Source organism: Heterodontus francisci, chromosome 6 (genome assembly GCF_036365525.1).
Source record: "Heterodontus francisci isolate sHetFra1 chromosome 6, sHetFra1.hap1, whole genome shotgun sequence".
NCBI classification, from domain to species: domain Eukaryota; kingdom Metazoa; phylum Chordata; class Chondrichthyes; order Heterodontiformes; family Heterodontidae; genus Heterodontus; species Heterodontus francisci.
This window is the reverse complement of record NC_090376.1, coordinates 38,402,148-38,416,409: the sequence shown is the minus strand read 5'-3', so window position 1 is coordinate 38,416,409 and position 14,262 is coordinate 38,402,148. Positions and strand designations below refer to the sequence as shown.

Sequence of the window (14,262 nt, the reverse complement as noted above, 5' to 3'; positions counted from 1 at the left end):
TTGACAAACATGATAGAATTTCTTTGAGAAAGTGACATATAAATGTAAATGAAATGGGGCGGGGGGGGGGGGGGGGTGGAGGGGAAGTGCAGCAGATGTGGTGTATATGGACTTCCAGACATCACACAGAAGACTATTGGAAAAGATAAAGGGGATGGAATTCAGGGTTTATGGATTTCTCGTCAATAAAGCAACCATTTACTTTCCAATATACATCTCAATAACTACATAAAATACCAACTTTTCTAGTCAACGACAGTACTCTTGGTTTGAAGTAAAGTGTCCAAAAACATTGGTGGACCCTAAATTAAGTAAACAAATCAAGTAACTTAGAGGTTTGAGTCTGTTTTATGGAAATGATTGAGTCCTGAATGGGGCAGTTGCTGTTGTATTATGACTATTTTACATATTTTAAAATTATTACAAAAAATATTTGGGGGCAATTTTAAACCTAAACTACCTGACGGGTAGAGTGCAATTCTGGTTTTACACCTCATTCAATTTTACTCTTCATTGAAGTCAAAGGAGAGTAATATTGATCAGAGCGCAAAACCAGTGTTCCACCTGATCCCACAGATTTCCTGCCTGTTGAGTTAAAATGAACTGGATTGTTTCTGCCTGTTTTATTAAGGTGTTATATTTTTGATTAGCATCACAAATGAAGTTCCAGATAGATAAAATGATCAATTGTTACATCTCTTGACAGTTTAATTGAATGCCTAGCTAAAGCCTTATGATTCTACCATGATTTCAGTAGGTCTCAGGTTTATTATCCAATTGAAAACAGAGTTTCAGCCTTTTACTTTGGATTTCCAGGTGACATACTGGGCTGAATTTTAATCGCGCGCCGCGTTCCTCGGCGGCGTGCTTTCAGCTCGGCAGCCTTCCAACACGGCAGCTCATTTAAATAGTGGGGGCAGAGCGGCTGCCCCCAATGATGATGATGTGTAAGGGCGGCCGCTGCATCCCCGGCAACGGCATCTGGTGCCACTGTGCAGGTGCCGGCACCATTTTTAAAGGGCTTTAAGCCCTTACAATTAATTTAAATTGTTAAAGAGACATCAGTTGTAATTTTTATTACATTTTATTATTAAATTGGCCCTTCCCCAAACCCCCCAATGGTCATTTCATTGCTCGTAATGACCAACAACTGATTTCTCATATACCAAGACTTACCCCCCACCTTCGATCTTTTGCCCTTCAATCCCTTCCCACGATCCCCACAACCAATAAGAATTGTTTTCCCCGCTCCTCCACTCTTCGGCCCTGAAAATTTTATCCCCCCCCCTTCCCCACCAGTTTCTCGCCTCGGAAATCCATGCGGAGTTCCAAAGGCACGCGAAAGCCGAATGGAGGCTGTAAAATCAGCGTGCGACAACCGCTGCCTGCAGGTAAGTAAGTGTGAATATCATTAATGTTAATTTACATATGGAGATAAAGGGCCCGCCGTGACCCACGGCATTGAGGGGCCGGTAATATTCAGCCCACTATTTTCACTCCCATTAAGGAAAATCTATCACTACTGATTTTAATACATTGAGAATCATTGGCTGCTTCAGAAAATACTCCCTGAAGCATCTTTCAATCATGTCCACATTGATAAACTTCAGCTGAACATGCAAGAAGGCCTAACTTACCATCAGAAAGCAGACAATAAGAGAAATGTTAAGGGAAAAGAACAGTAGGCTGTCTCATTGACATTTCAGCTATGGATTGCTTTATGTTGGTTGACATTCCTAAATTGTCAATAAATTAATTAGTACACACTTTTAATCGGGACTTGCTTTCCATTTGTACCAGTATTGTTCACCTTCTAGGCCTGAATAAACCATCATATTTTGGCTACCAACCTGCTAGGTCTGGTTAAAGATGCCCCTACTCCAGAGTCCCTACGATCTCTCATTCCCACGGCTTCAGATTCATTCAGGGATTGACCATCTCGATCAAGGTCACTGGGAGTAGTCTGACCATCTGACATGGAATGTCTTTCAAAGTCAAGCATTATTTGATTGGATGAGTGGAGTTGACGTTCACAAACTGAGAGCTCATCATCCTGTATTTCAGGTAACACATTTCTTGACCAATGGTCTACAATCTGTTGCAGTCCATTCACATGCTGTAAGATATCATCCAAGTGAGGAAAAATATCTTCTTTTTCTAAGTCCATCAAATCACCTGTACTGGCATATAAATGGGATCCTGGTACATTGTCATAAATACTGATTCTACTTCCTTTTGGGTAGCAGTTCTTGGGTTGGTTAATGCTGCACTTCTGTTTTCCCAGAGAGATACTTCCAGTTCGCCAGTTTACAGGATTGTAGTTGTCAGTAGGAGAAAGGCTTTCAATGGAAAGTGCCTTTGGAAAGGTGCCTGGTTTGTGATCCTTTGGAATGTGAACAACAAGGTTTTCCTGGGAACGAAATTCATTTCTACGATTCTGATCTGCCACCTGCTTCATTGTTGTTCCTGACATGATGTCGATGTCCTCAAGATACATGCCACTACGCTTGCTGGCAAAACGTCTCTTTCGTGATTTTAAACATGGTGTACTTACAACGCTACTGCTGGTTTCTGAGTGACTATCACTACTGGACTGAGTAGATGATGAAAATCCACTCTTGGTTGAGTCTTTTGCTAAACTATTGAGGTTTCCATTGACTATCTCCACACATTGCATGGTCTTCAGTGACTCAGGCTCCTGTTGCAGTACAGGTGAACTAATAACCAGAGCTCCAGATCTCATAGATCCCTTTAACTTACTATGAGAAGCTCTTGGTCTTAATGTTTCCATACGTTTTAGTAGATTCTTAGCCTTCGTTTTAGCATTCTTTTCAGTTTTTAGACCAAAACTGTAGTTCGCAATGTCTTTTGGCGTCTGTGGGAATGAACTATTCAGTGAGGTGGAGTCTGGCATTACTGTGGTTTCAGCACAGTTCCGTAGAGAACTTTCTGGGTGTTCTGTGGTTGCACAGTTCATTTCGACAGTTCTGCCAGCCAAGCTCCTGCTGTCACTTGCTCCGCTGCTTTCACTGTGAATGGAGGAGACCTCAGGCTCACTGAGGTCCGTTAGCACACTTTCACTGCTCGTCGTATTTTTTAGTTTCATGCCACCTGCAGAAAGGTGGTTGTCTTGCCTGGGAAACAGTACATCAATGTCATCCAGTCGTGACCACCTCTTACTGCTCCTTTGAAAGGTCCACTTGTCACTAATTGCACACAAGTCATCTTCATCTGAGTCTTCACTCTGAAAGATCAATGCAAATGTAGGAGTTATTGTTTTCCATTTGTTAAATAAATGAGAGAAACCATGTACTTCACTTTTTCTCTTTCACCATGCTGCGAGATTTTGCAAGATAAGAATGCTCTCATCAGTTGTGCTCACAGGAAGTTGCAAAAAAGAAATGTGTCTTATCAAATAACTTTAAATGATGAACAAACTTGCATAAAGGCTTTTGGCCTCAATAGATTTGACTATTAAAGCCTTTCCATTTGGGGACAGCCAGTAGGTCTACAGACCCTCAGTTCAAATGTAGGCCCAAGGTTTTAAAAAGTACAATTAATTAGAAATCTGCAATCTCTGTTAAAAAAAAAGAGTGGGTAGAACCCCAAGCCCTCCCCCCACCATCTCTGCCTCCCTTTCTCAGTGATCCAGAGGGAGATTATGGCCCTCAGAGAATTTTTTTTTTATTATTTCATGGGATCTGGGTGTCACTGGGAAGGCCAGCATTTGTTGCCAATCCCTATTTGCCCTTGACAATTGAGTGGCTTGTTAGGTCATTTCAGGGAGCAGTTAAGAGTCAACCACATTACTGTGGGTCTGGAGTCACATGTAGGACCAGGTAAGGACAGCAGATTTCCTTCTCTAAAGCCATTAGTGAGCCAGATGGGTTGTTACGACAATTGATGACAGTTTCATAGCACCATTTACTGAGACAAGCTTTCAATTCCAGATTTTTTTTTAAATTAATTAATTGAATTCAAATTCCAACTGCTTTGGTGGGATTTGAACCCATGTCCCCAGGGGATTAGCCTGGGCCTCTGGATTACTAGTTCAGTGTCATTACCACTACACCACCACTTTCCCTTAAATAATCCTTATTATTCATCTCTAACTCTTGGATACACTGTTTTGTACACAATTTGGGCTTCACTGGCAAAATCATGGTGTCAGCAGGAATTTTGCAAGTTATTTGCTAACTAGCCTCTTGTGCATCCCTGATTTTCATTGCTCCACCATCAGTGGTCGTGCCTTCAGCTGCCTAGGCCCTTAGCTTTGGAATTGTCCCTTTATCCTCTCCTCCTTTAAAATACTCCTTAAAACCTATTTGTTTGGCCAAGCTTTTGGTCACCAGTCCCAATATCTCCTTATGTGCCTTGGCATCAAATTTTGTTTGATAATGCTCCAGTGTAGTGTTTTGGGCCACATTTCTAACTTAAAAGATGCTATATAAATGCAATTTGGTGCCGTAATGCCTCATTATTCACATTATCATTAAAAATCAGGCACACGCCTTTCCAAAGTGAGGGAAGTGCAGATATAGAGAACGTGCAATGTCTTCTTTTTAAAAACAATATGCTCATAACAGGAAACAGTTAAAAGAGTGCCTCGCCCAACCCTCTTTTCAGCAGATGCTATCTTTCCTGTTTAGCTAAAAGTTAACAGCCAGAGCAAGCTGCAAATTTCTTGTGCGCTAAATAAAAGCAAATTCCCAAATTGAAGGAATGCAACAAGATAGTTGTGTGCAGACACTTCACTATTAAACTGTCAGACAGCAACAATCACTCCAGCTGTGAATGAGTGACAGGCTTACTACAACCCCCATTTAAATCCATTGGATCGAATAATTAGTCAAATCTGCAGTGTTTAAAACACATTCTTCAGTTTAATTTTCTCTTGATAATTTATTTCCTACCCTGCATTAGATTAATAGTCTATTCATAGTCCTCTCTTGAAACCACATCTCTGAGAGAATGGTACTAAGCAGATGCATGCACTGATCAAGAGCATGGTGGTATCAAGAGGGTGTAGAGCATGGTACTGTCAGAACAACCAGGAGCATGATGCTTTCAGGATGAACTAAAAGTTGATTATAACATTCTATGAACATGGTGATGTCCGGGCAAGTGAAAGCTTTAAAAATGACGAGCAATCTATCTGAAGAGATCTATTCAAACTTAACAAGTAACAATTTTCATCGGGAGTTTCAGTGAGGTCTGAAAATATATTCACCATCTCTTATCCTGCACAGCTGCCTGTAGCGGGCAAATGGCGCTGATCATTTGTCATCATCACAGAATTCAATTATAAAAGTGCCACCTAAATAAACCGTATTAAATGCATTTTGGACAGTTAAAGCAGCTGTTTGCACCCACCTTTCTTCACAGCATCCTGCAACTGAACACATTCGACTTTGTTTTAAAATTAGATAGAGGATCTGGATCGGCGCAGGCTTGGAGGGCCGAAGGGCCTGTTACTGTGCTGTAATTTTCTTTGTTCTTTGTTCTATTACAAACTTTTCTGTTACCACTGACAAAGATGAGAGAGAGTGGCTCAGCCCATTTAACTCACCATCCGACAGACGACTTCCATCCACCATCACAATCTGACTGTCTTTTAAATAGTTTCAGGGCTTGCATGTAGACTCTAGTTACACAATGCATTGAGTAACTGCATTGAGGCACTTAGTAAATGGAGTGTCAGAGCACTAAGCTGACCCTTTTCCTATGTCTAATCACTAAGTCCGTTATACTTTAAGTTTTAATTAATCGAAAACATGACTTCATTGTCAATTATGCAAAACTAAATGCAAATGAATGACAAATCAATCATCAGTAACAAGTCAAATAGTGAGAAAGATTTACAATGAGGGGTATAGTAATGGTAGGAACAATAGCAGCAGGGGTTGTGATATCAACAAAACACCTTTATATAAAGTTTGAGGATTTTAAATAAGCTGGGTTAAAACAGAATAAGACAGCTAAAGACAGACAGACAGAGAAATTGAATGCGAGAATAACTTTACATTTAAGTTAGAGAAAAGGGAGAAACCTGGATAGCAAAAAGAAAAGGATCTGAAAAGATGGGCCTCGCTATAAAATGACTTTTGTTGAAATGGTTTTCTTACAGAAACTGGCAGTGATAACTGGTCAAATGCAACGTCTTTAAGAAACAGTCCCGAGGTTATCCTTACAAACCACACAGACAGGGTGACTGATTTTGTATTCTTTAACCTTGTTTTTTAAGCTAACAGCCCCAACCAGCATGTGTCAGCAAATTGCATTCTATTACCCATTGAACAGGCACATAAGTGCTCAAAATGCTGAGCATTCAACATTAATAATAAAAATAAAGTGCTGGAAATACTCAGCAGGTTAGGCAGCATCTGTGGAGAGAGAAGCAGAGTTAACGTTTCAGGTCTGTGACCTTTCACCTTCATAGAGTGTCTAAGCTAAACCCCTCCACAGCACGCATTAAATGAACTGAAATGCACTGTTCTCCTTCAATAATCTTTAAGTGGTTAAAATGAAATGTGATGCTACACTTCATTCAATTGCTTTTAATAGTGTCATGCTAGGCCCCCACCTGCCAAGAATGAGGCACATGAATTTTGTCATAAACATTGATTTTAAACTGTTACTGGAGTGAAGAACGGACTTGTTAAACAGATCAGCCGTGGCTGGAAAGATATTTGCATCTGAACAAGGTGTTTGGAAGGACAAAGCAGCCATTCCCTGACACATTCAACCCACAATGGATGTTGATCATCAGACGTTGAAGGTGGGGGAGCTCGCATTCCAGGTTGACTGCTAAGATGGCCGAATACACAAACGGACATGGTCAAACCAGCTAGTAACATGACTAACCTGCTGGGAAACCTACGTTTTTTGAATTTGTACAAACAGTTGGGGTGAAAGTCTGTTTGCTCCTGGACTGAAGATCTCTCTCCTGTCTGCTCCCATCTCTTTCTCACAAGCCTCTGAATCCACAGAAGACACATGAACCCCAAGAGAGAAAAGTCTCCCACAGCGAACAAGGGTTAAGAAGAATACTAGGCCCCAACGAAATGCAAGAGCTACCTACAATCAAGGACTTTACAGTGAGCTCGAAGAACCGTAACAACTCTTCAGATATTGCCTCAAACCTTTCCACTTTATTTTTCTTCTGCTCTTTTCTGTCTCTATTTGCACGTGTGCATCATGTATGCATGCTAGCATGGGCGTGTTGTGTATCCGTAGGCGTTAACCAAATTTGAGTTTACGTTTAATAAATGTCAACTTTTCTTCTTTAAACCTAAGAAAGCCTGTTTGTGCTGGTTTCTTTGCCTTATAACTGGAAAGTGGTGAACAAGGATTCACCAAAAGGGAGCTAATAAACAGTATGTTTAAAATTAAACCCTATTACAGTAAGACCAGGTGAAAGCTAAAAGGGAACCCTAGACCTCTTTCTCACCTGGTCGTAACAATACTGATAACCAGAAGTGTATATGAAAATGAATGAATTCTCTAATCATCTCAATGCAAATGTTCAATATAGCCTATTGAAACCAATTTCAAAAGCAGCTACTGCATCTGTATACAAGGTATTTATAGAGGAAATATAGATGGGATAATTGAATTAATGAATAGGAGCATGCTGTGGACAAATGGTTTCTTGGCAAACCTGCAAATCTTTTACTCGGATTATATTGAGGAATGCCATTTAATTGTTAAAGTAAAGGGCAGCACAGTGGCGCAGTGGTTAGCACTGCAGCCTCACAGCTCCAGCGACCCAGGTTCAATTCCGGGTACTGCCTGTGTGGAGTTTGCAAGTTCTCCCTGTGTCTGCATGGGTTTCCTCCGGGTGCTCCGGTTTCCTCCCACAAGCCAAAAGACTTGCAGGTTGGTAGGTAAATTGGCCATTATAAATTGCCCCTAGTATAGGTAGGTGGTAGGGAAATATAGGGACAGGTGGGGATGTGGTAGGAATATGGATTAGTGTAGGATTAGTATAAAATGGGTGGTTGATGGTCGGCACAGACTCGGTGGGCCGAAGGGCCTGTTTCAGTGCTGTATCTCTAAACTAAACTAAACTAAAGCTTAAAAAAAATTATAATGCAGCCAACAGTGCTCACCATTATTCACTTAGAAGTCCAACTGCGACTTCCAGTGATTGTATAAGTGCATTTTAATGCAGAAATCCAGAAGTTGCTGTCCGAGATGCCCAGCTCCTCCAGAAGCTGCCTGATAACAGCATTTCACTCTCTGACTCACCATTCAAATAAAATAACCAGCATGAAGTTCCTGCATTTACTTCATTGATATAGAATAAACTTACCAGAAAAAGTTAGGACTTGTCCATTCCAGTGTAAGTACCCATTTAATGGTATGATAAATTTTAATCACTGCCAAACAACCTCCACAGCATTGAAAATTAACTTTTACAAGTGTAATCCATCAGATTTGAATTATTGTCAAAGATTTAAATAAATAAAAATGTTAAAAAGGTGTTTTCTACTTTTTATTTCTGTCTCTTAATCCAACCTTTCTTTCCCTCTCTATTTTGCTTTCTGTACTGGATTTGATATTGAATTCAATATTCTAACTGGCATTTCCTGGACTTCATGCTGCTCATTAATGATTCTTCAGTCTGATTGGTTAAGGATTTCCATAGTTGCTTGCCCTGTTCAGGGTGCTGTGCTCTTTGGATAACTGGCTGACAGGAACTTCCAGTGTAAAAGACCATAGACAGTCTACGTGCAAGTGCAGTGAACAGCTGGTGTAATTCGTTTGCTGTAAACTGCAAAGTCTGGCCCATTCATTCTGAAAGGATAGCCTCTTTGTAAATAGGGCTCTTACAAAGTGTTTTGGCAAAATGTTCAGTAAATCCTTGAAACCAAGAACTGGTATTTAAAGAGCACCTTTCACATCCTCAGGGTATACCAAAGCACTTTACAGTCAATGAAGTAGTTTTGAAGCGTGGTAGCTATTGTTTTGCAGGTAAACACAGCAGCTAATTTTGCACACAGCAAGGTCCCACAAGCAGCAATGAGGTAACAACCACTTAAGATGTTTTGATGGTGTTGGTTGAGGGATAGATATTGGCCAGGACACGAGGAAAAATTCCTACTATTCTTCAAATATGACCATGGGATTCCTAGCTTCCATCTAAGAGGGAAGACGGGGACCTTGAATGAGACCTAATGTCATTACCAGGTCTCTAGACATCACATGGAGCTTTCTGTGAACATTTGTATTAGAAAGCCTGTGCTATGTCCCACTCTGCTGGCCCCCCATCCTCACTGTTGTTGCAACTGCCCTGAAACAAGATAGACTTTTTAAAATAGCTGTGTATGCAGATCTGTGCAGTTGTTTTAAGGTTACTGTTCGTGACTATTTTATTTGGTTCCAGGTAGCATCCTCAGTGGCTGGATTTGTGCAGAAGGCGGGACTCCTGGCGCTGGGCCGAAAAGTCAGGGGGAACCCCGCCTCTGCATTTATTCAGATCCCGGAGCAATCCTCTGGTCTTTTACTGTCAAAGTTTAAGGAGATGGGATTCCCATCCCTTTAAAGACTTAATCGGGACAGGGATCCCGCCCCCAAGAGCTGCCGTCCAATCATCAGGCTGGCAACTCAGCATATTGGCAGCAAGTGAGAAGAACAAAAACACAGAAAAATTGAGTCCGCCATACTTGACTTAAAGCTAAGGAGCTGGATATCGTAATAGTCATTTCAGTCCCAGAACTGAGAACTATACATGCTAATATTTTATTTTTGTTACAATTTAATGATGACACATTCAGAAGTCTCTCCCTGCTTCATTTGTTGATTTCCACGGAGAAAGAAGAATGATCCCCAGTTTTATTTAGTTATAATGCTGTATTTTAGTATAATTCTGGCTGCTGTGATTGAAAATGTTTAATGAGTAACTAAGACTGTATGGTGTTACCCAGTATTCGCTTTCATTTGAGTCAGTGTAAACACAATCAGCCGAGAATGATTTCCATGAATAAAGCTCCCTTTGGATCTTCCTGACAAACCTCTCTTCCACTGCAGTAACTGTTTCCCATTTCTAAATATGACCTGATTTCTGCAGTTACATAATGTAACATTGTGATGAGGTTCGATGTTGGCTAGAGCCCTGAAAAAGAGAGTCAGGATGCATGTCATTCAAGTCTGCTGTGAATCCCCACAGATCTCAAAACTGACATCTGTCGCTTTTATCAATTTCTCAGGAGGAAAAACAATGCCCATAAAAGAGCTTCAATCTCGACCTCGCAGCTTATTTGCACTGCACAAATGCAATGTCCGATTTCAATCAAATTCCTGAATCAGAATAAGCCAACCAAGCCCCTAGTTACCACAGTCAGAAAAGATTTATTCAGAAGCTCATTAAAAGCAGAAATATATGGATGCTGAAGATCTGCAGCAGCCTTACAAACTATGGATTTTTAGCAGGGATTGTGGGATAGCAATTTGGGGTGGGTATGATCCCGCCACCCCCTCCCTAAAATGGGAGCAAAGACGGAATACAATGTCCTTTACACTATCCTGACTAAGATCAGCTAACAGAACACATGTTGGGGGTTGAACCTAGAACCTTTGGGGCTCAGCTACTTAATGTGTAAACTTGCTGAGCCAGTTGGCAAGTCGAGTAAGAGAGTTAAACAGTTACAGAAGAAAAAATGGGAGAGTGGGAAAAGAGCAATTTTCTCTCTCTTCCCCCACCCTTCACATGTATATCACTCTCTTCCCCTTCACTTCTGTCTCCTTCTCCACTTGTGTGTGTCTCTCTCTCTTATCCACCAGCTCTCTCTCTTTCCTTTTTCTGTCGGCAGCAACCATTTGTCTTTGCTGTTGTTGCTATTCTGCCTACAGAGGCACAGATTGAATTAGTTCCTCAGGACTGCTTGGTACCTGAACCCTAATCCTGTAAGATAAAGGCATTAAAGGCAGTACAAGTGTCCAGTTCTTCAATAACATTAGTCCACGTGGCACAACCTTCCTCAATGTCCCTTTATTACAGGACCACACTGGCCATTCTAATAAATCTGGAAATGAAGAGCAAGATTAGAAAGGCTGGATAGTGAAGTGTTAGCACATCACCTCCAGCTAAAATTCAGCCCAGATGAATGGATTGGAAATCTCCTCTCTACAGACTCTTAGCATTCTACACAAATGAGTTTGGATAATCTGATGGTGTTTTAACTCATAACGTGGGCCTGGAGAAAATAGCTGTCCTGCAACATATGTGTTCCACTGTTCCCTGATTTATATTAAAATTTGCTGCTGCTCCTTTAGCAAGCTGGATACCAGTTTATGCAATGGAATTTTATTGATCCTGCATTCATGATATTTGACTCAGTGTGCATAAACAGTCATTCTAATATCCTGGTATTATTCAGTGTGCTGACCAAAATGGGAAATGGGAGCTGATACAGAGCTTGTTCCAGCATTTGCATGTTTGAATATATAGATGCAAGTTATTGCTGTTGATGATGATGGTGCAAGGACACAGGAGCATTGAACTGGCTTTGTGCAATTAGCAGGCAATGATAGAAGCCAATCAGACAGCAGTTTGAAAGAAATGGTGTCCTAACTCTGGAATTCATGGTCTAAAATTGGATTGTGTTCCAATGGAGGCAAGGTCCCAATGCAGCACACATGCAAGCACCTAATGAGGCTGATGACAGGACTATGTGAAATGGATCCGCTGGCCTTGTTTGTTTACTACCAGCAAGCTGCGGATCCCAGTCTCTGACGCAGAAGCAACTTGCTGGCCCGGGAAGAGCCCAGACGTTGGCCTAGGCAGTAAGCAGAATCTGGAGGGTTGGGGGTACTTGGAAAGGGATACAAATGAGGGTTGGCAGTGGTATTAACATGGAGCCAAGAAGAGCATTTTTTTCTTCTCCTGACTTCACAATAAGGCAAGTAAAAAAAAAATCTTTCATGAGCCATCGAGTGGCTTGCAGTTGTTTCTCCTTGTTTGTGTCTATAAAAATCACAATCATATCACAAAAGGACAGGGAGTGGCACAGTACTGAACAGAGTCTCCATTACTAAGTGGAAAGGACTGATAAATAGAGTAACAAGTACAAAAGCTGCAAAGCCTTTTTTTAAATTCACAAATTAAAAATAAAGCCATTTTTTGCCTGTTCAAGTCAGATAAAGGATAGTAGTGGGAAGTTGTGTGTGGAATCAGAGGAGATAGGGGAAGCGTTAAATGAATATTTTTCATCAGTATTTACAGTAGAGAAACAAAATGTTGTCGAGGAGAATACTGAGATTCAGACTACTAGGCTAGATGGGATTGAGGTTCACAAGGAGGAGGTGTTAGCAATTTTGGAAAGTGTGAAAATAGATAAGTCCCCTGGGCCAGATGGGATTTATCCTAGGATTCTCTGGGAAGCCAGGGAGGAGATTGCAGAGCCTTTGTCCTTGATCTTTATGTCGTCATTGTCGACAGGAATAGTGCCGGAAGACTAGAGGATAGCAAATGTTGTCCCATTGTTCAAGAAGGGGAATAGAGTCAGCCCTGGTAATTATAGACCTGTGAGCCTTACTTCGGTTGTGGGTAAAATGTTGGAAAAGGTTATAAGAGACAGGATTTATAATCATCTTGAAAAGAATAAGTTCATTAGCGATAGTCAGCACGGTTTTGTGAAGGGTAGGTTGTGCCTCACAAACCTTATTGAGTTTTTCGAGAAGGTGACCAAACAGGTGGGTGAGGGTAAAGCCGTGGATGTGGTGTATATGGATTTCAGTAAGGCGTTTGATAAGGTTCCTCACGGTAGGCTATTGCAGAAAATACGGAAGTATGGGGTTGAAGGTGATTTAGAGCTTTGGATCAGAAATTGGCTAGCTGAAAGAAGACAGAGGGTGGTGGTTGATGGCAAATGTTCATCCTGGAGTTTAGTTACTAGTAGTGTACCGCAAGGATCTGTTTTGGGGCCACTGCTGTTTGTCATTTTTATAAATGACCTGGATGAGGGTGTAGAAGGGTTGGGTTAGTAAATTTGCGGATGACACTAAGGTCGGTGGAGTTGTGGATAGTGCCGAAGGATGTTGTAGGGTACAGAGGGACATAGATAGGCTGCAGAGCTGGGCTGAGAGATGGCAAATGGAGTTTAATGCGGAAAAGTGTGAGGTGATTCACTTTGGAAGGAGTAACAGCAATGCAGAGTACTGGGCTAATGGGAAGATTCTTGGTAGTGTAGATGAACAGAGAGATCTTGGTGTCCAGGTACATAAATCCCTGAAAGTTGCTACCCAGGTTAATAGGGCTGTTAAGAAGGCATATGGTGTGTTAGCTTTTATTAGTAGGGGGATCGAGTTTCGGAGCCACGAGGTCATGCTGCAGCTGTACAAAACTCTGGTGCGGCCGCACCTGGAGTATTACATGCAGTTCTGGTCACCGCATTATAGGAAGGATGTGGAAGCTTTGGAAAGGGTGCAGAGGAGATTTACTAGGATGTTGCCTGGTATGGAGAGAAGGTCTTACAAGGAAAGGCTGAGGGACTTGAGGTTGTTTTCGTTGGAGAGAAGGAGGAGGAGAGGTGACTTAATAGAGACACATAAGATAATCAGAGGGTTAGATAGGGTGGATAGTGAGGGTCTTTTTCCTCGGATGGTGATGGCAAACACGAGGGGACATAGCTTTAAGTTGAGGGGTGATAGATATAAGACAGATGTCAGAGGTAGTTTCTTTACTCAGAGAGTAGTAGGGGCGTGGAACGCCCTGCCTGCAACAGTAGTAGACTCGCCAACTTTAAGGGCATTTAAGTGGTCATTGGATAGACATATGGATGAAAATGGAATAGTGTAGGTCAGATGGTTTCACAGGTCGGCGCAACATCGAGGGCCGAAGGGCCTGTACTGCGCTGTAATGTTCTAATTCTAATAAACCCCGTTCTGAACCCAATCTGCACAGTGGGAGTGGGGTAGGTGTCGGTTGGACACCTGTTTTACTCCCTGTCTGATTTTACGCTTCATTGAAGTCAGGCAGTGTGTAAAAGGGGCGTCTGACAAGAGCTCGCCTGATTGTGCCAGGCGGGTTAGGTTAAAATCGGGTCTACAGTGCTGGATAGCAGCTCTGAAAGCTGTAGGAATTGTTTATTTCAAACCTGTGAGAAAGAAATGTGCTGTTTTATGTACTAATTGTAAATACTGTTCACTAGTTGACACAAAATAGCTGCTGACATCATTAATAAGCACCATGAACCACTCTAACACTCTGGTACACAAATCATATATTTTAAGTTTAGGCGTTGATTTGAGAGACACCAG

At 41.5% G+C, this 14,262-nt stretch overlaps 1 protein-coding gene across 9 annotated transcripts in view; it reads right to left on the bottom strand.

Annotated features, from left to right (window-relative positions):
- stard13b (StAR related lipid transfer domain containing 13b) overlaps positions 1–14,262 on the bottom strand; it is a 617,921-nt gene that overhangs the window by 38,297 nt on the left and 565,362 nt on the right. For all 9 annotated transcript variants that reach the window (XM_068033490.1, XM_068033491.1, XM_068033489.1 and 6 more), the window contains one exon: positions 1,851–3,244. In XM_068033490.1, the coding sequence (XP_067889591.1) occupies positions 1,851–3,244 (1,394 nt within the window). The remainder of the gene's footprint in view (positions 1–1,850; positions 3,245–14,262) is intronic.